The 23,763-nt window shown below is 46.5% G+C and overlaps 2 protein-coding genes across 2 annotated transcripts in view; both read right to left on the bottom strand.

The window, feature by feature from the left end:
• Positions 1-315: 315 nt before the first annotated feature.
• Positions 316-8,213, bottom strand: PA2G4 (proliferation-associated 2G4). Its single transcript, XM_039865647.1, has 13 exons — positions 7,925-8,213; positions 5,971-6,099; positions 5,606-5,711; positions 5,442-5,511; positions 5,099-5,191; positions 3,307-3,370; positions 2,978-3,056; positions 2,750-2,828; positions 2,523-2,656; positions 2,113-2,207; positions 1,867-1,994; positions 1,661-1,714; positions 316-1,445 (listed from the first exon to the last, which is right to left on the bottom strand). The coding sequence occupies exons 1-13, from the start codon at positions 8,010-8,012 to the stop codon at positions 1,380-1,382; spliced, it is 1,185 nt and encodes a 394-aa protein (XP_039721581.1). The 5' UTR covers positions 8,013-8,213; the 3' UTR covers positions 316-1,379.
• Positions 8,214-9,148: 935 nt separating this feature from the next.
• ERBB3 (erb-b2 receptor tyrosine kinase 3) overlaps positions 9,149-23,763 on the bottom strand; it is a 16,884-nt gene continuing 2,269 nt past the window's right edge. Inside the window, exons 2-28 of the mRNA XM_039865643.1 lie at positions 22,153-22,304; positions 21,431-21,617; positions 20,609-20,734; positions 19,904-19,969; positions 19,610-19,728; positions 19,357-19,498; positions 18,850-18,963; positions 18,625-18,745; positions 17,009-17,082; positions 16,746-16,836; positions 16,296-16,501; positions 15,977-16,109; positions 15,681-15,771; positions 15,296-15,450; positions 14,861-14,914; positions 14,367-14,508; positions 13,642-13,761; positions 13,418-13,516; positions 13,042-13,227; positions 12,723-12,878; positions 12,393-12,468; positions 12,073-12,219; positions 11,889-11,986; positions 11,611-11,799; positions 11,393-11,464; positions 10,905-11,199; positions 9,149-10,793 (exon numbers count right to left, since the gene is read on the bottom strand). Coding sequence (XP_039721577.1) covers positions 10,267-10,793; positions 10,905-11,199; positions 11,393-11,464; positions 11,611-11,799; positions 11,889-11,986; positions 12,073-12,219; positions 12,393-12,468; positions 12,723-12,878; positions 13,042-13,227; positions 13,418-13,516; positions 13,642-13,761; positions 14,367-14,508; positions 14,861-14,914; positions 15,296-15,450; positions 15,681-15,771; positions 15,977-16,109; positions 16,296-16,501; positions 16,746-16,836; positions 17,009-17,082; positions 18,625-18,745; positions 18,850-18,963; positions 19,357-19,498; positions 19,610-19,728; positions 19,904-19,969; positions 20,609-20,734; positions 21,431-21,617; positions 22,153-22,304 — 3,938 coding nt within the window. The 3' untranslated portion in view covers positions 9,149-10,266. The remainder of the gene's footprint in view (positions 10,794-10,904; positions 11,200-11,392; positions 11,465-11,610; positions 11,800-11,888; positions 11,987-12,072; positions 12,220-12,392; positions 12,469-12,722; positions 12,879-13,041; positions 13,228-13,417; positions 13,517-13,641; positions 13,762-14,366; positions 14,509-14,860; positions 14,915-15,295; positions 15,451-15,680; positions 15,772-15,976; positions 16,110-16,295; positions 16,502-16,745; positions 16,837-17,008; positions 17,083-18,624; positions 18,746-18,849; positions 18,964-19,356; positions 19,499-19,609; positions 19,729-19,903; positions 19,970-20,608; positions 20,735-21,430; positions 21,618-22,152; positions 22,305-23,763) is intronic.

Here is a 23,763-nt window from a genome sequence, read left to right as displayed (position 1 = left end):
AACACTAAAGGCATTCTTCTTGGCTTCCTAAATCAGGACAAACACTTGTATAGTTTTACTTTTTGCAGTGCACATTAAATGTGCTAGTCCTGAACAAAGTATCAGCAGCAAGGTTTTTACTTTAGAAAAATTAAACTCTCAGAAAATTTACTCTATCTAAATTCAGAGAATCTAGGACTTATTTACGTCTTTGGGTTGGGAAAGAATTCCTTGTTTTAAAAAGGTAGAATATGGCAACACAGAAAAACAGTTCAGTCATCACTTCATCAGACACTTTCCCACTTCCATCAAATAAGAGCAGCAAAGGCACAGGACTGAGTAAATCCAAATTTATTTTAACGCCATGTCATTTTCAATGTGTTTAAAAACCTCATAAGTTAGCAGGAGCCCTAGTTCCCTGGGACTGCATGCCAGAGGTGCCGAAATTCATCACCTTTCTCTCCACAAAGCCCTAGCAATCCATTCAAGTCCACAGCTTCAGAAAGCCAGTTGTCTTCCAATCAGTTTGCTCCTCTGGTTCCTGGTCTTTCTTTCAAGGGAGGGGATCAAAATATTTCAAACAGAGAACAAAACCACAGTTGAGCTTCCAGCTCAGATTTCTAAAATGGAGCAAGGGAATACTCCACTGACTCCAAAGAAATGGACAAGGTTGAAATAAACTCCTCCTTTTTACAGGTTTGTTTTTGTTTTTGTTTTTGGTGGGGTGGGGTGGGGGGGAGTCCTGCAGAACAAAAATGGCTAAAAAGATTTATAAATGAGGATCCATTTCATAGATGGAAATCCCTTAAGTACAGGCTTCAGCTCCTAAAAATGGGAGTGGCCTGACCAGACCAGCCTGGATCAGAAAAGGAATCTGCTACATATGAATAAAAATAATCTGAAGAACAGCTCCTCTCTATTTTGAGGCCAGATAGAATACCTGGAGAGAGTAGGAAAAGTGAGGAACAAGCCCCAACAGATGGGAAAATGCTGACATTGAAGTGGATAAAAAATTCCAGGTGAATTTTTAGTGGTGGTGGCTACTTTAGCATCCTCCCTGTTGTTGTAGGGCCATAAACCTTGACCAAGCAGAGTGGTAGAAAAAAGGCTAGAAAGAGGGGCTTGAAGACGACGGATTTTTGACTCCTGATTTTATTATTCAATTTCTTTTCTATTTAAAGTAGTCTTCGGTAGCTGGGAAGCCTGGCCTCCCAAGACCAGAGTCAGTTGGAGCTTGTTGTTGTTGGAAGGGGGTTGGGTTGGGGGCCTGGGATGGGGCAGGGAGACCCCCACTCTGCTGGTGGTCCTGGGTGGAGAAGACGAACTGCACTTCACAGAGCCTGGGGTGTGGTGGGAAGGGGATGAGGCAGGAGCGGCAAGCTGGGGAGATGGGACCCACCTCAGTCCCCAGCTTCATTCTCTTCTAATGTTTCGCCACTGGTGGCATTCTCTGCAGTCTTGGAGGCCTATACTCATAGAAAGAGGGAGAAGACTTGTCAGTTTCCAATACCTTGGAGCAGTATCTGGGGGACCAAGGACAAATATATCCTAATTCTCTACGTCAGAGCTGAGAAGGGGGAAAATAAGGACATACAGAAATCTGTACCCCGCCACGACCCAGAAAAGTGGAATAAAGAAAGATCAGGTTCACCCTGCCAAAGGAAGGATGATCATAACAGACCTTCTTTTTTTTCTTTTTCTGAGTTTTCCGACTTGCAGAACTCTGAAGGAGGGCCTGGAAAATAGGAGGAAGAAGAAAAACAAATTTTGAGGAATGTGGAGAAGTCTTACTCTCAATATTATACTTCTTTTCAGGACTTTGCTGACATTTAGTCCTCACTCCCAGGACAGGTGCCACATGCTCACCACTTTCCATCTCATGCTCACCTTTAGCTCTGCATCCTGGACCTCCATCTCGGACTTGTAAAGGTCAGGCTCGAAGGGACCGCTGGTTATCCGCATGGGGCCATTGGGCATGAGCAGAACTGTAAATTTAAACTGGGCAACAAATTCACCTATGGGAGAGAAATGATTTGATAAAATGTTCCCCTGCCATACTCTTCTGTAAGCTATAGGGAGGAAGGAGGGGACCATATAACCAAGTACTCTACAGTCAAACTTTTTAGAACTCACCCTCCTTCTCATAGAGAACATTAAATGGTTGCAGCAGTTCATGTTTGGCGCACTCTACCACACCCATCCGGGCCTTCTTCTCATCTTCAAATGCTCTGGATAGGGAAAGACAAATTAAGGTATCCTTAAACTCCCTATCAAGTTTTACCATTTGGTTCGTGTTTTCTATTTTTTTTTTCTTTTTAAATTTTCACTCATGTTTTTAAACAGCTCCTACCCTCAGGCAGAAATCATGCTTAGGATTGCTTTTAGGATGGGGAGAATAAGACAGCGCATGAATGCAGGCTACGACTACAAGTTGGGGCAGGAGAGGAGAGGGAAGGAAGGGTGGAGGAGGGAAGAGTTTTCCTGGGTGTGTGGTCTATGAATCAGAGTGATTCTAAGTTTTGTCCTTGCTAAGTGCAGTATACCTTAAAGTAAACGGCATGGCATCAAAACGCCTTTCAACCTCACTGAAGAAGGCACGTGAAGTTTTCATTTTTAGGCCATATTGTTTAGAAGGATCTCGTTTGTAAATGGTGGTTCTCTGTCCTGCATCCTTGGCCTAAAAGAGTAAGTTAGGTCACATTTTGTTTAGATGCTCCTGGAACACACCCTCAGTCTCCCTTCTTTGCTAGTTCTGGTACACTCTCCTCACCTTGCCCTCTCCTGAGCTGACGAGAATATCCACAGCATATACTTCGTGTACCTCAAACTCAGCTTTCTCATGGTCCTTCCTAAAAAGAATAGAAAGGGAACCATAAAGAGCAAAAAGTATTTCCTGGAGTTCAGAATAGAAGGTAGATAGGATTAGGCTGGGAATATGGAAGATAAAATTCATGACTAGTCTGGAATGGTGGAAAACAAGAGTAGAATTGACACCTACTTCTGCTGGTCTGTGGGATTCTGGATAATGGTTTTTTCTCCATCGATGACATGCTGCTTCAATTGGTGTGATAGCATACCTGTACACAGGACACAGCCTATGGTACCAGACATCTAGAATCTCAAAAGGTTTCCAAATCCACCCACTTATGTAGTTTGATGGGGAAGGCAATAAGAGGAAAAAAAGTGCCTGGCTATGGAAACCCAGGGCACTAATATTTTTGGCTTAGACTGTTCTAGAGCCAGGAATGATCCTCAAAGGAGTAAAATCCTTAATTCTGCTAAATTATTCATACTTAAGACCCTCAACCCTGGTATCTGAGGTCTCACCTTCTATTGGTGTGCAATTAAATGAGTGGGCAACTTTGTTCCAGGCTTCTGTCACTTGTGTGTTCTAAAAGTACAAGATCAAATAAAAGGTGAGATACTAGGGGCTAATAAGTTCTCTACCATGAGAATAAGAAGCATAAAAGAACTGAGAGCTCTAATATCTTCCATCAAGTATAATTTTCATTGATTATTAATGTCACAGCCCTATCATCCCTATAACTTAAACATACCTGACATTTGCATATCCTTTTATAAACTTTCACAAACACGGTTTAATTAGACAATTATGGAAGGTAAATAGGGCAGATCTATATTAGTCTAGAAGATGAGGAAACTAAGCCTCAGAAAGGTTAAATATGCCAAAGGTTAAACCAATTAACTGAAAAAACCTAGTATAAACTGTTTTATGACAGTAAGTTCGGTGTTTATTCCATTATATCAGGCATTCTAACCTGGTAAGGTACAGCAAACTCATTTTCCCCTTACCTCTCTCAAACATGATCTGATCCTCACCAAATCTAGTTCTTAGACAAAAAGTGAACAACTAATCACAGCTAATATTACTAAACTATGTGCTAGGTACTATGATAATCACTTTACATATATCATCTCAATCATCACAACAACCCTGTAAGAATAAGGCATAATTTTACTTTTCTCATTTTACAGATGAAGAAATTTGAACTCAGTTATTTTTAAATAGTAATAGGTCTAAGAACCCAGCAAGTCTGATATCACAGCTATTCAGTAGCCAACAGACAACACTACCTTCCAATGAAGGTATACAATATAATCAACATGCAAATAGTTAACACAGGTGTTTACTATGTGCCAGGCACTGTTCAAAGTGCTTATAACAGCTCTATGAAGTAGGTATCATTAAAGAAAACTTCACAGGGATGTAAAGTACAGCATAGGGAATATAGTTATAACATTGTAATAACTATGTATAGTGCCGAGTGGGTACTAGATATTCAGGGGGATTACTTCATAAATCATAAAAGTCTAACCACCATGCTTTCAGTATACCTGAAACTAGTATAAAATACTGAATGTCAATTGTAATTGAAAAAAGGTTTAAAACAAATAAAATAAATGTGAGGCTCTTGGCACATGGGGAAAAAAAGAAAACTAAGAGGTTTAAGTGAAAATGATGCAATTAAGTATAATGGGGATAAAGTATAAATTGATTAAAAGTGTGAAGAAGAGAGCACAGAAAAGCAGCAAAAGACAATACTTTTAGGACTGAACAGGTCTCTGAAAATTTGTGTTAGAGAAATGTCTCTACTGATAGTCTAATACTCTAAATTGTATTAATTCATGAAAAGTTTACGATCCCTGGGCTTCCCAATATTGTCTTGCAAGGTATAGAACTTTTGGCCTCTCTTTACCACCAGTTTACTGATACTATTATTATCTTATAACTTTTTAAAATTGAGTTTTAAAATGTATGTGTTTTGTTGTAAGCCATCTACTTCAAAGTATTTTGGGGGAAAGACACACATCCAAAATACAATAAAGGAAGGATCTCTGTAGGCTCCATGTATCCCTACACACCTAGCATGGAACTGTCTATGGCAGGCATTCGAGGTTAACTGCTGTTTAGTATTAAGCTCTTTAGTTTCTGCCTCTTCTTTTATAGATATCCCATCAGAAGAGGTAGCTAATTCTAAACAGCTGTTTGCTTTATAGGTGGCCTGTGAGAGAAGTTGGCAGTTCAATACAGAATTGCTGCAGATGCCTAGTGCAATTCTGGCTCTATCATGATTTGGACTTAGACTAAACAACTTACCTGGTTTCCAGGTTTGACCAGGCGTAGGGCAGCTTCAGCACAAAGGTGAGCTGCCTTAATGACATCTGCTTTCCTCCCTGTTACTTGGGTCCCCTGTAGATAAGGATATGCAATCAGTGCCTTCCTGGAAAACTCTAACTTGGTTGATTATTCAGTTAATATCGTTGTGCCCATTATGAAAAGCTAGCCAATGAGCAGGAGAGAAAACACGCATTTTCCTTTTATTTCTCTAGAGACTCTCTCAAAACTTACATGGTGGTAGGGGGTAGGGATAAGAAGCAAGAAGCAGTGCACCCTCCTCCATCCCCCACAGGCTGAACAGAGTTCAAAGCAGGTCACCTACCTGAGCTACATCAACCACAAAAGTGTGGGCCACATTAGCAATGAAGCCATCCACATGGACCCCAAGGTCACTGAAAAGCAAGAGCAGAGAACATTAGCATTAGCAACTGAGACTATTGAAATGCTTAGGAAAAAGACAAGTACTCTAAAATGGTTTAAGCTTACATTTTTACCAAGTCACCTTCCTTGAGAATATAGTCCTGGTCGCTCTTCAAAGGGGAGAAGTGACATACACAGTTATTTACTGAAATGCTGGTGGGAAAGGCAATACCTGTAAAGAGAATCATCGGCCTTACTGCCTTGCTCTCTCTCTTGGAGCCCTGTTGCCCCTCAGAAAAATGGATCCATTTTCTTCAGGGTCTTGCCTCAGATCAGTCAGTTTGGACTGAGTAGGAAACTACTTTTAACCAACTTGCCATTACAAATTTCCAAATATCTCAACCAGAGGTAGGGTGAGGGTTGCATCATTATGACAAACAGGACTGAATAAGGGCCAATCCTGGGAAATTAGTGTGGAATTGATTTTTTACCTTTCTTCATTTCTTTTTCTTTCTTGAAAATTTTCCCCGTCTCTTCCATAATCATGGCATCACCTTTCTCACAGAGGCTCAGTACTGACACACCCGAGCAGGATGCTTCCACCAAAGACCGAAGTACCCCTGGGGATGGAATCTCACCGTTAATCCTGTATGTGATGTCTAAGTTACAATCCAAGCAATTCCTAGAAGCTGTACCCAGGGTTTCTAATATTCCCTAGTGCCACTGCCTTAATGCTAAAAGGAGCAAGATTTGCCTCTTAGAATGTACCTACCTATAATCTCTAAATTTCTGCCTTTCTTTTTTAAAGAAGTCAACACTCTCTTCCTTGCTTATACAATGTTACAACTGGGTATACACAATCTGTCTCCCCAGACAAGGGAGACTTCCCAAAAATGACACCTGTGGTATGACAGGATAGAATTATGAACTTTAAGAGGGTCCTCACCAAGGTATTCCACATACACGCAGACTAAAAGATAGTTATAGGCGTCGGGGACAACAGGAAGGTAGACACAGAATTGCTGACTCGAAGTTGATGAGTGATGAAATGCTACCTTCTCCCTTCTCAGACACTCCAATTAGCTGTTACTAATTCAATTTACGTAGACTTACTTCTTCACAATTGTAGAAGCCAAAGAGACTTAATCTAAGGTCCCTGGGCTCCAGCAGGCTCATGGTTTATAGCTTTTAGCAGATAACAAAGAGTTACGTGACCCAAAAGAGTTTCAAGGTGGTATCTGTAATCACAAGTACCTCAGAAATTACAAATTGCAAGAGGAAAAAAAAATTTGATTCAAACCACTAATATCAAATATAAAAATATACCAAAACTGGTGCCACTAACTAAATGTCCATTATGTTATAAAGCATCTCCATGGCCCATCCTGAACTTCAGATTTGATTTCTGTGATCTAAGTTTTAGTGACTCTTGGGAAGCCTGAAACTCAGGTTTTCAGCCATAGGACCAGAGACATCCTAAATACCTCTCTACCGGTCAAAGCCATTTAAAGCCCAAACACAAGCACTTTCTGTCCTCCTGACTGGGTTTTGAATTAGAAATAGAAGAGTACTGAAAGTGAGACATCTGCCTAGAGTAGCAGGCAGCTGCTGAGAAAGTCAGGGCGGTCCTAATAAGGATGACTTCTGAGATCCTAACATCAATCCCCACGCCCGTTCCAGTACTATTCACAAGTTTGCCTAGTTGGGGTGAGGACCTCAAAAACACTCCTAGAGTTGTCAAACTGCTGAGATCAAATCTGAAAACTAAGACTATCTGCACAGATTGAAGGTAGTAATGAAGAACTTCACGAAAACATGGATATATCTCCAAGAGGGTGTGAGGAGCTCCAGGGGTGCCCGTCAACGGTCACTGAGCTGGCCAAGAGTAGAAGGGAGCCCCCACCAGAGAAAGAGTTGAAGAACGAAAGACTTCAGCAAAGCACGTGGTAGGAAAGCTGGTGTCAGGGTTCGTAGCAGAGGAAGGCAGCTGACGATCCGCACAGGGACCCAGTAACACGTGCCGGCTCGGCTCCTGACTCCAGGGTAGCCTCAACAAAATAGAGGGGCGCTTCCGTCGCAAACATCTGGGTGCTTCCTTTTCAAGCTGGCCTCGCCGCTGCCAGAATTAAAGGAGGCGAAAACCCGCAGGAGATGCGCCTTGCCTCCTTACCAACCGCCTAGGGTTAGCGCCGGCCAGGGATTCTGCTCTGAGCTCTTCCCCGTCGCCGGCCCGCACCTCCAGACTCCAACCCAGGCCTGGACGCTCAGGTCCCAGGAGCGACACGGACTCTTCCCACCACGCCACACACCAGAGGACCAGCGCGGGGCCCTCAGTAGCTCATTCCGCATGACCCACCGCTCCAGCCCCTCCAGGGCCAGCCCAGTACCGTCCCGCTTGCCTCTCCCTCTCAGCCTAGAACCTCGGACTGCTGAGGCCGCACTCACGGTTGGCGATGTCGCCCCCCATCTTATACTTGGTCACGACCAGGTCCTCGGCGATAGTTTGCTCCTGCTGCTCGTCCTCGCCCGACATCTTCCCGCCACCACCACTACTGCAGCCCCGTTCCCCTGAGCCGCCGCCTCTGTCTCCCTTCCCAGTCACAGGTTGTGGCCAGAGCCCCTTCGATCTGCGAGGAGAGCGCGAGCAAAAGCGCGAGCAAGCAAGAGAGCGAGCGGGCGGTCGAGAGCGAGAAGCTGCGAGCGCGCGGGCTGAGGCGCAGGGCACGCTGGGACACTGAGTCCTCTCCTCTGTCGACCTCCAGCCGCTCTCATGGACTCGTGAACTGCAACTCCCAGCCTGCCTTTCGCGCCCCTAAGCCAGGCCCGGGGGCCTTGCCCTCCGAGAGACTCGCACGCTGGAATCGCCGGGCACGCTGGGAAGGGTCAGGCTCCGGCGGGAAGGCGGAGCCGTTGGAGAGAGCTTAAGAAGCGTGGTCTCTACAGGAAAAACCGTACCCACCAGAGCCTTGAGCTGGAACCTTTAATGGAAGGGGGCGGAGCTACGGCCAGGGAACTGGATTTGGAGGCGTCGGGGCAGGGTGGATCCGAGGCGATTGGCGGGGAGGGGAGGGGGGTGACTACATTAAAGGCGGGGAGGCTGGGTGCGCCCTTCCCCGGATCCCTGGAGCGGCTGGCGGGACCGGCTCAGCCGGTCCAATCGTCCTCCGATGCTGGGAGAACCGGGAGGGGCAGAACGGGTGTGGAAGACTAAGGAGCAGGGACTAACTGGGCCGGCAAACTCTTAAGGGATTATGCATTTATTTTACAGCCTCCCAACCTAGAGGCCGGCCTCCCACTGAAGATGGCACTACTGTTCCAACAGGCTTTGATAGCACCTAAGCCAAGTGTTCACGGAGACGTTTTTAAAGAGAATGAGTTCTCAAACACATGGGAGTTTCAGTATTCCACCTCTTGAGGGAGCACATCTATAGGTCTTTTTCTAACTTCCCCAAACTTTGTTGGTCGCCTTGTAGAGAACTAATGAAAGGGACTGCGCTATGAATCTCTTAGGGAATACAAAGTAGGGCTTGAGAAAGCTGTATGGGACAGAGTAGGACTGTTCAAAGACAAAGTAGGAGAGAGGAAAAGTGACTATCCTCTGCTGAATAGCACAGAAAAGGGGCGGTCTATCTCACACACTTAAGGTTTTCATTTGACAGACAAAAAGCTGAAAAACTTTGGCATTTTTATTCAGTCACGTATAAAAACAAAACAAAAAACTTCAGTGATAGAAAAGATACCCCAATGGGACAGAGGTCTGAAGATGGGTCCCTCTTTCTATCTCAGCTGGAAGCTTCTCATTACTAGATGAGAACAGCTCCTAAAAGTGGCTCTTGAGACCCTCGTAAAACTGTCCTTTGGGAAAGAAGTAGAGATCATTTACAACACATGTAGATTATGGTTTACACAAAGATGTTGGGTTATTTTTCCTTCTGACCACCCCTCCCCTCCACTTCCTGAGATGAGAAGTCTGGGTGTAGGAGGCTGTGGTCGTTGGGGTTAGACTTGATTCAGTGCAAAAACAAGACCAATGCCCCTTACAAGGGCTCTGACGTATCAGTTTTCCCTGATAACCTTACAGTAAGAGCACATGTATTGGAAGATTTTGAATCCTGGACTTGCCACTTAATGTACTTAATGTCTTTAAGGCTCAGTTTCTTTGTAAAATGGATTAATACCTCGCTCACAGAATTGGTATAAGGATTAGTGAGATGATGTTGGTAAGGTTTAGCAGGATGCCTGGCACAAAGTAAATTGCTCAATTAATAGTAATCATTAACATCTACTCCTAACCTCTTCACAAGATTTTAAGCTTCCCATTCTTTCCAGGGGATTAAGAGTCATAAGCCAAAATTTTACTTTCCCCTGCCAGGTTTTGCCCCTTTTCTTTTCCTTAGGAGTCTAATAGGAAACAAAGGCACACTTTAAAGCCTAATCTCAACAAGTTAGAGTCTGAGAGAAAGGGATATGATAAAGGAGTAATCCTTCATATCTCCAGGGAATTCCCCTGAGAAAGCAGAGGAATGGGATTGAGAGAGCACACAAAATAGGGAAAACCTTCTACTTTCCAGGGATTGGGAAAGAGAAGAAAGTGCACTGCTGGCTACATACCACAAGAATTTTGTGTTAGAGTGTTTAAAAGCCTCCAAAGGTTGAATGGAATTGTCTAGAACTAAGCGGAAAATGGGGCTGAGACCTCTGAGAGAGAGGGACTAGGGAGAAGAGAGGTACCCTCTAGAGGCACTAGCTGCCATCAACCACTCCCTGAGTACCTCAAGGAGCAGGGGTTATGTTCTCTGGGCATTGGCCTTGGGGAAAAGCCTGCTGTGCCAGTAATCGGGGTTATCAAAGGCAGAGTCAGTGGCTTCTAAACTACGTAGAGTTTTGAGGCGGGCATAATGGACATGGGGGGCATGGTGTCCAGGCCCTTGGAAAGCTCTCATTTCTTCATACCCTTGCTCAGCTGCTGGGCAGGCCCCCATGGCTGCATAATCTCCCCCAGGACCTCCACCACCACGTCGCTTATTCATATATTCATAGTCCTCGTCTGGAGTTGTGCCAGCAGTGGGCATGATGGGCACAGGGTGGAGTGGGCAACTCTGTGTGCTGCCCAGGGAAGCACTGAGGTCTGATCCCACATCCATGTACTCATAACCCAGCTCCTCGAGGGAACCGGGTCTAGGGGGACGAGGTGGAGTGTGCCTTCTCCTCCGGTTCATGTATTCGTACTCCTCATCTTCGTCGTCTTCTTCGGTACCCAGGACAGAATTGAGACCCACGGAAGAAAGAGTGCCTTCCCGGGAGGAGGGAGTACCTGGGGATTGAGAAGAGAGGCTAGCTATGTGGAAAACAGTAACAGGCAGTGGAGAGTGGGGGGAGTCAGGCAGCAAGGGAGTCAGGCAGTGAGGAGTGAGGGGTCAGGCACCTTTGAGATGTGCATCTGGCATGACATAACCATTAACATCCTCTTCCTCTAACCCTGGTGAGGAGACTGGAGTGACAGGAGTAAGCAAGCTGTGGCGCTGGGAATGGTAGGCACTGTCTCCACGTGGCCGTGGGCTCCGGCTCCGGCTTCTACACAGTGACACTTTTTCCTGGAGCTCAGCCTCAGAGCCTGTCACATGGCCCTCCGATGACTCTGATACCAGGCGTCCCCGTGGCAATGGGTGCAGAGAGGCTGGACGGGGGCATAGTTCACTGCCTCCGCAAACTGCAGACTCCTAAGGAAGAAAAATAATACACGGAGTTTTAGACAGGGATGGCGAAAGACTAGGTTGTTCAATGCCTTCTATTTTGTAGGACACTGATTAAACTTCCAAGGCTTCTAAAATGTCCCACACTACTAGCCTTACTGATCCTAAAACATTCTGCCACTCTGCCTCTCAGCAGCCCCTTAAAAGAGACAGACCTTACCTGGCAAGCCTCCCCAAGATTATTCTGGTTCATAGGCATATATCCAGATGATGGACTTAAAAAGCTCTGGCTCTAAAATGAAAAAAGATTTAGACAAAGGGAAAAATCTTATGGGGGCCTCTGAGTAGTTAATCGGGGTATCTGTAGGGTTCATGAGGGCGCTGGTGTGCAGAGCATTCAAGATGCAGAAAGTCTCGAGTAATTGGAAAGTGCCTTACCCCACGTGGCCGATTAAGTGTTCCAAGTGGCAGACTGAGGGCAGAGCCTAGTGTTGTCACCAAGTTGTCCTCCTCTGCCTCCAAGTCCAGGTCCAGGTCTAGTTCAGGCTCTAGCTCTACTTCCTCCAGTTCCTTGTTTGTCAGAGCAGGGGGCTCTGCCCCAGGGGGAATTCCAGGCCCACTCTCTCTCTATAGGGGTAGATGACTGTTAAGGTAGATCCTGGTTCCAGCCAAGTCCCCTTTGCTCTAAATCTCGACACTTCCTAGACCCTACTCACCTTTATGACTAGATACCGTGGTGGGTCTCGGGCCATCCTGGTAAACTCATTGGCTAGTTCTTTAAAGGTCGGGCGAATGTTCTCGTCAATCATCCAACCTGGGGGTAAGATGTAGGAAGTAGAGTCATAAGAGGGGAGTGAAGTAGGGAAGGCAGAAAATAGCTGGCATCAGCAGGTAACTCACACTTGACCATGACCATGTAGACATCAATGGTACAGATCTGGGGCTGTGCCAACCGCTCCCCCTTCTCTAGCAGATCTGGTACTTCAGCCAATCGCAGCCCTGCATAGGGCTCTGCCCCAAAGGTCATCAGCTCCCAGACAGTCACACCTGGTACAGAATACATGACTAGTTGATGGCAAAATAACAGAAATGGGCATGAAGATGAAGGGATGGCAGAACCTGATCTGACACAACTATCTGAAGAGCTTAGAGATTCTAAAATGGAGTCTCAAAAGGCAACTGGGCCAGTAATAGTATAGAGGGCATTCAGATGGACTGACCATAGCTCCAGACGTCACTCTGGTGTGTGTATTTCCCAAAGTGGATACTCTCGAGGGCCATCCACTTAATTGGAGTCTGGAGGATTCAAAGACAAAGGTGTCACCAGTTATTTTCACAAATTTTCTTAGCATTTCTAAAGCCCCAAGTTCTCTGCATTCTTTTCTTTATTGCTTTCTGAACTTATATTTCTGGCATCTCCAGGTTCCTCTCCTTGAACTTACCATGCTGCGTCTGCTTGCCTCTGAAAGAAACCACTGACTGTTCCTTTATCCCCATGCTTCGCTCCACCCCCACCTCCACCTCCTTATCAACCTTTTGTGTCACCTTACCTTGGCCTCACTGTGTAGTAGCTGTTTATCATCAGGGGGCAGCAGGTCAGCCACCCCAAAATCTGCCACCTGAACCTGACTGGGTGACTTAAGTAGCACATTTCGGGCAGCTAGGTTCCTATGCACCATACCATGCTCCTCAAGGTAGTACATACCCTATATCGGAAGAAAGTATTCTCAAGTTTGGGGGAATCTGTCCCTGAGATCCAGAACCACCCAAAACCCTAAGGGCACCATTCAGAACACTTCAACCTCCCTGTCCCCTCCCTGCCGGTACCCTGCCACGCAATTCCATCATAGAACTCCAGGCTCCTCTCACCTTGGCAATTTGTACTCCCCAATTGAGCAGCAACTGTGGCCCCAGTGCCCCCCGGTGTTGTCTCACATGATCCAGCAAGGAACCCAGAGGCAAGTATTGAGTGACGAGCTGCAGAGATGACCCTGGGCACAGTCCTAGCAGCCGTACAATGTGGGCATGGTCTAGGCTGCCAATGGCCAGCATATGCTAAGAGACACAACAGGGGTTATCCAAGGAACAAAGAGGTTCGCATACACCCAGACCAGGGCTTCCCCAACATTCAACTACATAAGTATGACTAACATAGTACCTGCTAACACAGGACCATGCTTCTGCATAATCGTATGTACCACTGACCTCTCTCTAGTGGCATACGGAATACCCTTCCTTCACTTACATCCGTCACAGCTTGAAAACTTTGCCGTCCACTCTTGTCCTCAATGACTTTAATGCAGACGGGAATCTTTATTGATTCACCCTCAGGAATCCACACTCCCTGGGAAGTTTTAAGCAGGAGTCAGCCTAAGATCATTCTCCCCAGGCTAATCCTTTACCTAAATCTTTCTCCCCTCTGGCCTAGATCCTTTCCCTGCCTCCCCAGACTTCTCGTGGGCCACTCACTTTGTGCACAGTTCCAAAGACGCCTGCACCAAGCACTTTAAGCTTCCTCAGCTCTGTCTCCTTGAAGATCCTGGCCAAGACTTTGTTAGCCTTCTCACTGGGATCCAGAGGCTCTATGCTCTGAGGAGCAGATGGGAAGGAGGTTCTCAGGAAAGCCCATTCCCATGTCTCACTCCAACCTCCTTACCATAAGTGGATGCCAAGAGCAGCAGAGCCCAGAGGGATAGAAGCAGAAAGAGGAATAGTCTTTAGTCTTATAAAATATTATAGGCATATTGCGGAATAACAGACCCTAAGGACTGAAGAAGTTGTTTGTGCTCATGAGATCAAAAATCAGGAGGATTTGGTTTTCCCTCTGGTAGGGGAAAGGATGGAAAGTTGGTAATACTATCGCCTTGAGTACTTTTATACAATTCTCTATGCTTTTCAAAGCACTTTCACATACATTAACCCCTTTCACTCTTACAGCCATCCTGGTAAGGATGAGTGTGATTATTTTCTCTGTATACATGCATAACAGAGGCACAGAGAAGGATATTAACTTCTTCAAAGTCATGTGGCAAATTAATGGCAAAATCAGGATGAGAATGCATGTCTTCCATTTCTCTAGCCAGAGTCCTTTCTAGTAGACCATACTACCTCTCCTGGAAGAAAGGGATCAAATCTCTAAGGAGAAGGTTCTTAAGAAGTATAGGGTACCTTTCAAGAGTAAGCTAGACACTCACCTCACCCCGTTCCAAGTAGCGCCTCATAGCCCTCTTATTCTGAATCCGGCGCCCACGCCAATAAAGAATACTGCTGCCCAGGATCACGAAAATCACTACCAATCCTACTACCACTGCTAAAGCCATTGCCAGATGGGTTTTGCTGAGGGATAGAGAAGCCCGGCATTACCTTGGGTCCACAACACCCTTACAAATGTCATCTATTCCTATACTAGAGGTACGGTGCAGATCTGGGTGCAAAAAGTCAACATTCACATCTACATATATCCTTGAGCACCGAAGGAGTTAATCTAAATCTGGACCTCCTGAGGCTACTGCGAGTTAATTTTAGGAAGACCAGAAGTCTGGATTCTTGTACCCCCCAAGTCCAGTGATAAGTGAACTGTACATAGAAGACCAGAGTGAGTAGACTCAACTCTTCTCAGCAGATACCTGCCCTCTCCTTAGTCTCTGTCTCAAATACCCTCACTTCCTAAGTCTCCAAGCCCACATACCTGATCAATGCCCGTGTCTGGCCTAAACAGTCTTGCAGGTCTGGTCCTTTACACCTAGAGAAGAAAGTCACCTCCTTAAATGGGAGATTGGGAAGCTCTCATGGGAGACTCAGTTCCAACAGCTACAACATAGTTTCAGACTCTACCATGACATCCCATCCTGGAGCCCAAGCATATCCCAAGATATGGCCTCCATCTCTGGCTCATCAACTCTCCCTGAGTCCCTCTCTTGAATAAAAGTTTCCTAAATTGAGGTTATTCCAGGTTCCCAAAACTGTGGCATAATTTTCTTGTTATTGAGTATCCCTTTCTCCAATCCATCACTACACAGCTGGGAATGATTCTTAAATCACAGTTCCTTTCTTCTTTCTGCTCCCCTCATCCACTTCTTTCCCCCTGACCCCCGTCCCTTCTTCTTAATATCCCATCACTGACCCCTGGGTACAGTTCTCATGACAGGGCCGACATTCATTCTGAGCATCTGGAAACTTGTAGATGGGGCCCTTGGCACCCAGAACTCCATAGGGGCAGCTGCTCACACAGTGGGGCCCATCTCGAAAATGGGCACACTGGGCACAAGCATCAGAGCCCTAGGTGGCAGGAAAAAAAGGGTCAGGAAGAATGGGATTGTAAGGTCAATTCCATATCTCTGAGCAAAGACCAACCCAGCCATGCAGGATCCTCCACCCACAAACCCTAGCATTATCTGGCCTCCCTGTGCTGGCCTTGAGATTTGGCCATATCATTCCCTATTATTCCCCAGATTCTCCAGTGTTGCCCCATCATCTATCCCTTAGAGAGCCTGGTGCTGCTACTGTACCGAGCCATTGCATGTGGCAGTGCCCTCCATGGGTTGGCATTCCGGGTGGCAGGAGAAGCATTCATCATCATGGGCAAACTCGCGAGGCTCCCTGCAGTGGAGGGCAAAGGGGAGAGGGGTCACTTTCAAGTCCTGACCTTTATGCACTGATGCCCAAACCACAGGGTCTCCTCCCTCATTTCCACCAAAGCATATGCAGAAAGTTGTCTAAAGGCTTTCAGGTGCCACCTGAACAGCTCCATCCCAGGGCCCCACCCCTCCACTCCTTCTTGACTCTGTCTCCCGCCTCACTGTACCCATTCAGAAAGTTGCAGTGGGTCACGCAGACACCTCCTCGGCTGTAGTTTCGACAGGATAGGCACTGAGCAGGGCCTGGGCCCCAGCATCCCCCGGAGGAGCACAGTGGGTCACACACTTTGCCCTCTGCCACTGGAAAAGAAGTGGAGGGTCAGGAGGAGTCTGAGGTCTCCCAGCAAGCCCTCTCCTGAACACTTCCTCATTACTGCTTCCAGCCTAACTTCCCCCTCTCCTTGGCTCCATCCCCCATCCCTACTCCCATTTCCAGAGCAGAACAGTCCTTATATTCATTTCCTCCCAGTGGGCCCTTTCCCTCACCGCAGTCTCTGCGGGGTCGATTATGCTTGATGTCTAGTCTCTCTTCTGAAGGCCCTCGAAGCAGCCTGGTCCAGTTCAGAGAATGGTGGTAGCAGAGCTGCCGATTGGCACTTATGTAGATACGCCCAGCACTAATTTCTTTTAAGGATCGGAGGCCCAGAGATGTTATATTTAAGTTCTTCATAATCAACAGTGAGAATCCCCGGCTGAGAACAAAGACACAGGATGAGAGAGGAGACTACCAAGGGAAAATTGACCATGCAGTGGATTCATTTTCATTTAACAGTTTGCTCTGGGCTAGTCGGACCCACTGAAAGGGACTCCCCCTCCTTTTGCCTTTTCCCCATTAAACTCTCAGATTCTTTGGGTTTACTGTATGAGATAATGCCTTATATTTCACTCAAGAATGCCTTACCTGGAAATCCTAATACCTCTACACCCCTTACTCACTTGTAGAGGCTTCTGCCCCCGATGGTTGTCAGGTTGGAAAAGACACTGAAGTTATGCATGTGGGGAGGCCAGGACTGGATGTTCAGGTAACCTGAGGGGTTAAAAAGAAGTATATAAACAGGGAGGCTACTCCCCTTCCTCTTTCTTAGGTTCTCCTAGTCCTTCCCCTGTTGCTTGAGACCTGATTTTCTCAGGTGGCTGTACTGCAATTTGTGCCAATAGTTGAGCTATTCTCAGAAAGAGAAGCGCCTCCTTCCACTCACCTGTAATCTCCCGTACTGTCCGGAAGACATTGAGCTTCTCAGGGTCCAGGGCAGGGATCTTGTGCCAGGGGTCTCTGGAGAGAACAGTAAAACCAGTCAACAAGGAAAAGGTATAACCCAGTAGCAACGGGCATGCCTAACCTCAGAACTTAGTTTTTAAATACCATTCTCTATTAAAAGGAAACAGAGTTTCTTGGAGAAATAGCTGGGGCAGAAAAAGTATAACATGAGCCTACAGCATCTTATGCAAAAAAAGGAAGGAAAGGTTCAAAGAATGAAGGGTACGAGTCCAAAGAAAACAGGTGCCAGCTTGAAGGGGCCCCCAGTAGCCAGATCAGGGACAACTGAACACCAAAATGATTGTAAAAGATTATAAACTATTGAATAAAACAGGTATCCAGACGGATTAAATAAACAAATGGATGGATAGAAAGAGAAGACTCTTACTAAAACAAGAATGCCAACAAATGAATGCAGAATAATGGAATTAGAAAATCATCACTTGGCAACTCTCATTATAAAGTAATTCAGGCAAAATTTTCCAACGAGATACTTGTTAATTAATACCATAAGGGAAGAGTTAACTTTACAATAGAAAAACCTGGCAGATACCACCTTAACCAAGTGACCAGAGACATCGTGACCAGTAACACAAGAAATCAACATCGTATGACTTCTTGATATGATGCACTGAGAATACATCTGTAGTATTCCTATCAAAAATGCATAACTTGAATCTAAGTATGAGGAAACATCATGTGTACCCAAATTGAGGAACATTCTACCACTTTTCTGACCTGTACTCATCAATAATGTTAACGCCATGAACTGTTACATATTAAAGGAGCCTGAAGAGATGTAACAATTGAATATAATGTGTGATCCGGGACATTAATAAGACTATTAGTGAAATCTAAATAAGATCTGTAGATTAGATAACATTATGTGTCAATGCTAATTTCCTGATTCAAACAATTATACTATGGTTATGTAAGAAAATGTTCTTGCTTTAAAGAAATGCATATTGAAATATAAAAGGAGTAGGGGGTACCATTTCTAGAAGTTTACCCTCAGTGGTTCAGAAAAACAAGAGTTCGTATAGTATGTGTATAGAGAAAAAAAATAAAGCATGTGGAATAATGTTAACATTTGGGGGATCTGCGTAAAGAGTGTATGGGAAATCTTTATGTCATTTTTGCAACTTTAGCAAAGAGCTAAAATTCTGTCAAAAAGAAAAAAACAGGTGGCCCTTATATTACACACACACTTTAAGCACTATCCTATGGATTAGAAAGACCCTTTGCTCTTTGTGGCTCTGTTCTAAGGAACAGAATTAGAAATAACTGGCAGATTTTTATCTAAATTTAAGGAAGAACTTTTAGAAAACTTAAAGGAAGACACAATGTCCCTGTCCTTTGCCATTCAGCTAGATGGTATCAGATTACTTAGAGATGTCTCTGAGTGGGAGGTTGAGTTAAGCACTGTTAGGTCCTTTGGGGCCTCTAAGATTTTATGATTTAGATTCCTAATCAGCTTCATTTAAGAAGGGTTGAGCCAATGAATTGTGAGGGGATGGATGGGGTAGGGGATCAGGGAAGGAAAGCAGAATCTCTAACCCATTGAGGCCAGTGATGAGAAAGTCCAGGTTGCCCAGAATCTTGGTGCAGTTCACAAATCCATCAATGTTGCTAGAGTCCACAGTCTGAAAGCGGCTCCCAGAGCCCGTCCCTTCACAGGCTACAAACAAAAAAGAAGCTCATTGCAGATTGGAAGGGGACTGAGTAGTCTCAGGAGAAAGGCTGTCTCTTCTTAAGGCCAACTCCTTACCATCTCCTTCTTACCTTTGGGGCACAGCCCCCCACAAGGTTCACATATCTTGAGCCCATTTTTATCTACTTCCATCTTGTCAGGAGGACAGGCCCTGACACAAGACGTTTGATCCACCACAAAGTTATCTAGGAAAGAGGAAGGCACCTTTAGAGATGAGAGAGGAACACTGCCAACTACCAACTGAGCTTTGCTCCCTCCTGCTCTGCACTGAGATTCCAATACATCACCCGAGGTTCCTTAAGTGCCATCCTATGGATTAGGAAGCCCCTTTGCTCTTTGTTGTTCCAAGAAGTAGAACTACAAGCACTTGCTGGAAATCATAGAGAAGTATATGTGGGGATAGGACATAGGGGTCACTCGCTGGGGGTGGTTGATGATCAACCATTTGCCCTCTACTTCCTCTACTTACCACCCAACTTAATCTCTTTTGCCTCTTAAAATTTTGTTTAAAATCCTAGTTCTGCTATCATTGTTTCTTCCTTTCCTGTTTCTCTGAACCACTGAGGGTAAACACTTACGGGGACAGCTTGCCACACAAACTCCTCCATACTGATACTTGGTATGAGGATTGGGTTCCAGCTGGAAAGTTAGCTTGTTGTAGACAAGAGGCTGTGGACACTGGCGTACACAGGCTCCACTGTCATTGAAGAGTCGGCAGGCCTAGAAACATAGAAGACTCATAAAACTCATGTTATGTATGTACCCCTATTTCCTCCATAAAGCCCACATCCCCATTTCAGAACCCAGGTAAATGGTGCTAACAGTACATACAAAGCAGTCTGTGTCCTGAGGGCCTGAGCAGCCCCCTGCACACTCATCATGGCAGCACTGGTTGGGGTTGGGCCCAAAGCAATGACCATTACACTGAGGAGCACAGATGGTCTTGGTCACTATGGAAGAAGAGAAAGTATAGCTGTCAGGGTTCTTAGAACTCTGCATACTGAGGTCACTGCATACCCTCTTGCCTGTCAGGCTCATCCCTACCCCCCAGTGGTGACACAGGATGGGATAGGCAGGGATATGAATGTGTACGAGTCTGAAGTTTTTAGAGGCAAGTAAACCCACATGTCTGGCAGTCTTCTGGCCCAGGACCCCAGCATCGCCCCTTGCAGACCTCATGACAGAGGGGACCTGGTTGAGAAGAAAAGCAACACAAGAGAATATCAGGGCTAAGAAAAGCTTGCTTGAATCAACAGGGAATGATATCAGCACAAAGGCACCCAAGTCCCAGGAAGCAAAGAGTCAGGGCAGTGCCCCTCCTTGCCCTCTCAAAGCAGGGCTGGGAACAAGTGAGCCTATCAACAAGGGGTAGAACCACGCCTCCACACCACCCACAGGGCAGCTAAAGGGGAGGGTCTGGGCAAATGCCAAGCTCAGCCCCAGACCCAACCCAGGAACTTGGTTCCTCCTTGGCAAGCTGAACCCTGTAGGATTATGTGTGTGTGAGCAGACAGGCAGCAGCAGATTGCAGTTAGGGGTAGGTAGGTTCCAAGGAGAAGGGAAGTTGTTGAGGAAAGAGAAATGGAGGTGGAGTCCAAAGATCTGGCTTCTCCACTCAATACAGTCTTTGGCCCCTTTTCTTGACATACTGTTTCTGCGGTTTGGATTCTAGGGGACTGACCTGCTCCTTCCTGGCAGGCTCCTTGAGTCTAGGGCCTGAGGTACTTATTCAGTGGAGAAGTGGGTTCAGATTAGGGATACATGATGATGGGAAAGGAGTCACTCTGGTTTGGTGGTAGCAGGGGAGTAGTCTTGATCATGATCACTCACAGTTCCTGCCATTGTCCTTCACCACTATCGCGGCATCTCGGTCCCTCACGATGTCCCTCCAGTCAATTGTGTCCATGTGACAAAGTTTATCATTCTTCTCAATATAAACACCCCCGGACAGAATCTCTGAGGAGGGGAAGATAAGAGACAGGGTTAAGGGCTACAGTAGGCCTCCTTTCCCCTAACCTCCCCATGAGTCAAAAGGCCCCTTGAGACTTGGGAACAGGGGAAATGGGACAGATGGATATGTCCAATTAAATCCAAACTGCAGAGAAGGCTTGCCTTGTGAGATAAGAGGAGGAGCCAGGCCAAAAGAAACCCCAGCCTCTTCAGACACCTGTCCAGATCCGGTTTAGCAAGTGGGGGAGGGGAAGGGAAAGGAGAAGATTCCTGACTCAACATCCCCCTAACCGCGCCCTGTTATCCAAATGACTAGGACAAGGAGCAGTAGAAGGTGGCCAGGTGATATTTAACCCCTGTATTCCTCCAGCTTGTGAGAAATTGAGGGAGGAGGAGGTAGAATTCTCATTCCTGGGGAAAGAGGCACATCAAGGTACATCATGCTTAGAGAAATGGGTAACAGATCCAGCTCCAACTCCAGCCCCACCAGGACATACGGACCCTCCTCTCCCCCTGGGGCAGAGGGCATCAGCTCCCTACTGGGGCCTTCTATTGTTTAACTAGTGGATCTTTAGATCACTGTGGTCAAAGTGGTGGGCACTCTGAAAGGGGCACTTAAAAGTGAGCAGTCTCAAGTCATCCTCAAGGAGGCGACTGCCTCCTTGCTGAGGAGCAAGACCAAAGGTGTCATCAGGAACTGACCAGTGAGTTGTGTAAAGCGGAGCTGGCGGAGAGCATGGCTGGAGTTGGTGTTATAGTTCAACATGACAAAGATGGCAAACTTCCCATCGTAGACCTGGGTCCCCCGTACCACTCGGAGGTTGGGCAGAGGCAGTACAGAGAACTCATTCATGGCCACAAGGACATAGCCGGTCACTTCTCGGATCCACTGTAATGAAGCAGTTGGTGTTAGTGAGAGAGACTACAGGGCAAGAAAGTCGAAATCTCCTCTCGCTCTCTAAGGCATAAAGGAATCCCTAACTTCTCTAATTCTAATTCCTATTTTGGAGGAGCGAAAGCTGGTGTCACACTACTGTGTCCCTTCTGCAAGTAAACACAGCAGAAATGATGGAGGAATTCTAGTCTCCTACCGTTTCTATTTCAGAGCTCCTCATACTAAGAAGGACCTTGCCTAGTCCCTTACCCATTTCCCCAGGTGCCTCTCACTCCTCATGTGTCTCTCTACATTAGCCCCTGGTGCAGAACACCACCTTGTCTCTGTCCTCTTCTCATGGCCAGCCCCTGTGTATCCCTGGTTACAGCAACAAGACCACAGGCCCCAGATTCCAGTCACTGTCTCCATAAACACACAAGTTTGGATCTTGGGGACTATCGAGCCTTAGGAAAGCCCTGAGAAAGGCAAGGAGGTGCCTATGGGGAGGATAAGGAAGAACAGGTTGAGAAAGGAGATTGGGCACTCTAACCTGCAGGAAAGAGAGGTCAGCATTGTGTCCTGTGAGCACAATCTCGAGGTTCCCCATCACCACCTCACACCTCTCGTAGAGCTTGTACAGTGTCTGGTATTGGTTCTCGGCATCGCCAGTCACACTCAGCCCATTCAGAGTCCCAGGACATACTGTTCAAAATGGAGGTAAGAGAGGCAGAGGGCTGGACACAAGTTTTCAGCCCCGTCCCCCAAGACCACCCCCTTAGTTGCCCTTTTCCAATGACATTCAACAGGATCAGAAGGCAGCTGCCTCCAGCCTTCACCCCTAGAGACAGACACAAAGGCCTATGGTGGCCTGAGAGCCTGAACTTTCTTTTCTCAGGATCCCCTCACCATCCCCCTGAATAGGAAGGTGAAAAGGTTTTCTTTTTCCACCAGGACCTCCTTTGTGCCTCTTTCAGATACTTGGGGACTAATCAAGGAGGAGGTAGGGCTTTTACCCCTCCCTAGAAAGAAGTTAGAAAAAGATACAACTTGGTTACCCTCCTCTTTCCCTCCAACCAGGGCACTTACTCCTCTACCCCTCAACCCGCCTCTCTCTAGGTCCAGGAATAAATATCTCTTTGGGGCTAGCACACAGCCCCTATTGTGTTTACTGAGGGTGGGAAGGGGGCAGTGCCTGGGGCCACAGTCCAGCCTACAATGAGGCGATTCTATCTAAGAGGAGGGGGCTGCCCCACCCTGTCCCCAGACACCCTGTCCTCAGTAGCACCCCCTCTCCACCCTCAAGCTTTGGGCTCAGACAAGTGACCTCACTAGAAGGGGGAGTTCTGGTGGTGGTGGTGGTGGTGGGTCAATGTGAGCTTTGTCTTTAAAGCTGGAAGATAAGGAGCTGGTTGCCTATCCTGCACAACCCCCTTCCTAAACTCTGGCTTCCCTCCTCACTCCCTTCCTCTATCCCAACACACTCCAGCCCCCTCATCATCACATTTTCAGGCCTAGAGTATTTTTCAGCAGCAAATATAGAGAGGCCTGGAGAGAAACAGCCACAGATCCCCCCATTCTAAGCCTACCACTTATTTTTATTCATTAGAAAGCCTTCCAACATGGCAATCCTCACTGGCATTAGGTAGAGCCTAGACTTGAGATCCAGGAGGAATGTCGGTCTAGGGGGTTTGCTTTACCTGTTAAGTACAGAGGCCATAGGATTTATGAGAAATCTTGACCCTGAAGCCTCATCCCTCTCTTCCCTCTTGCTCACAGTAAAAGACCGTTGGGAGGGTGGAGGGGAGATACCACCTGTTCCAACCACCCTTCCCTGAGGCAGTAGCAGCTTAATGGGAGGCAGAAGTGGGGAATGGAGGGAGGGAGATTGGTGAGGCCCCAACCCCTCCTCCTAGATACAACCATAGTCTGACCACTTTGAGGGCTCCCATTCCCTATCACTCCCCACAAAGGGAAGGGGATAAACAGAGATAAACAGGCCAGCACCTCCCAGAGGAGCCTGAGAATTCCAGGGTCTTTGGGCTGAAGAGAGAGACTAGAAAGGTTAGTCATTTCTGAAACAGCCCCACCCCTACCCCCTTCCTGGCAAGACACCCCCTCTTCCAAGTCAAGGCGCCAACCCTTCTCTCCAGATAAGGGAAGA

This window comes from Pteropus medius, unplaced genomic scaffold, assembly GCF_902729225.1.
Source record: "Pteropus medius unplaced genomic scaffold, Ma_sr-lr_union100, whole genome shotgun sequence".
Taxonomy (NCBI): Eukaryota; Metazoa; Chordata; class Mammalia; order Chiroptera; family Pteropodidae; genus Pteropus; species Pteropus medius.
Note: the sequence above shows the minus strand (reverse complement) of the source record. Positions and strands in the feature narration are given on the sequence as shown.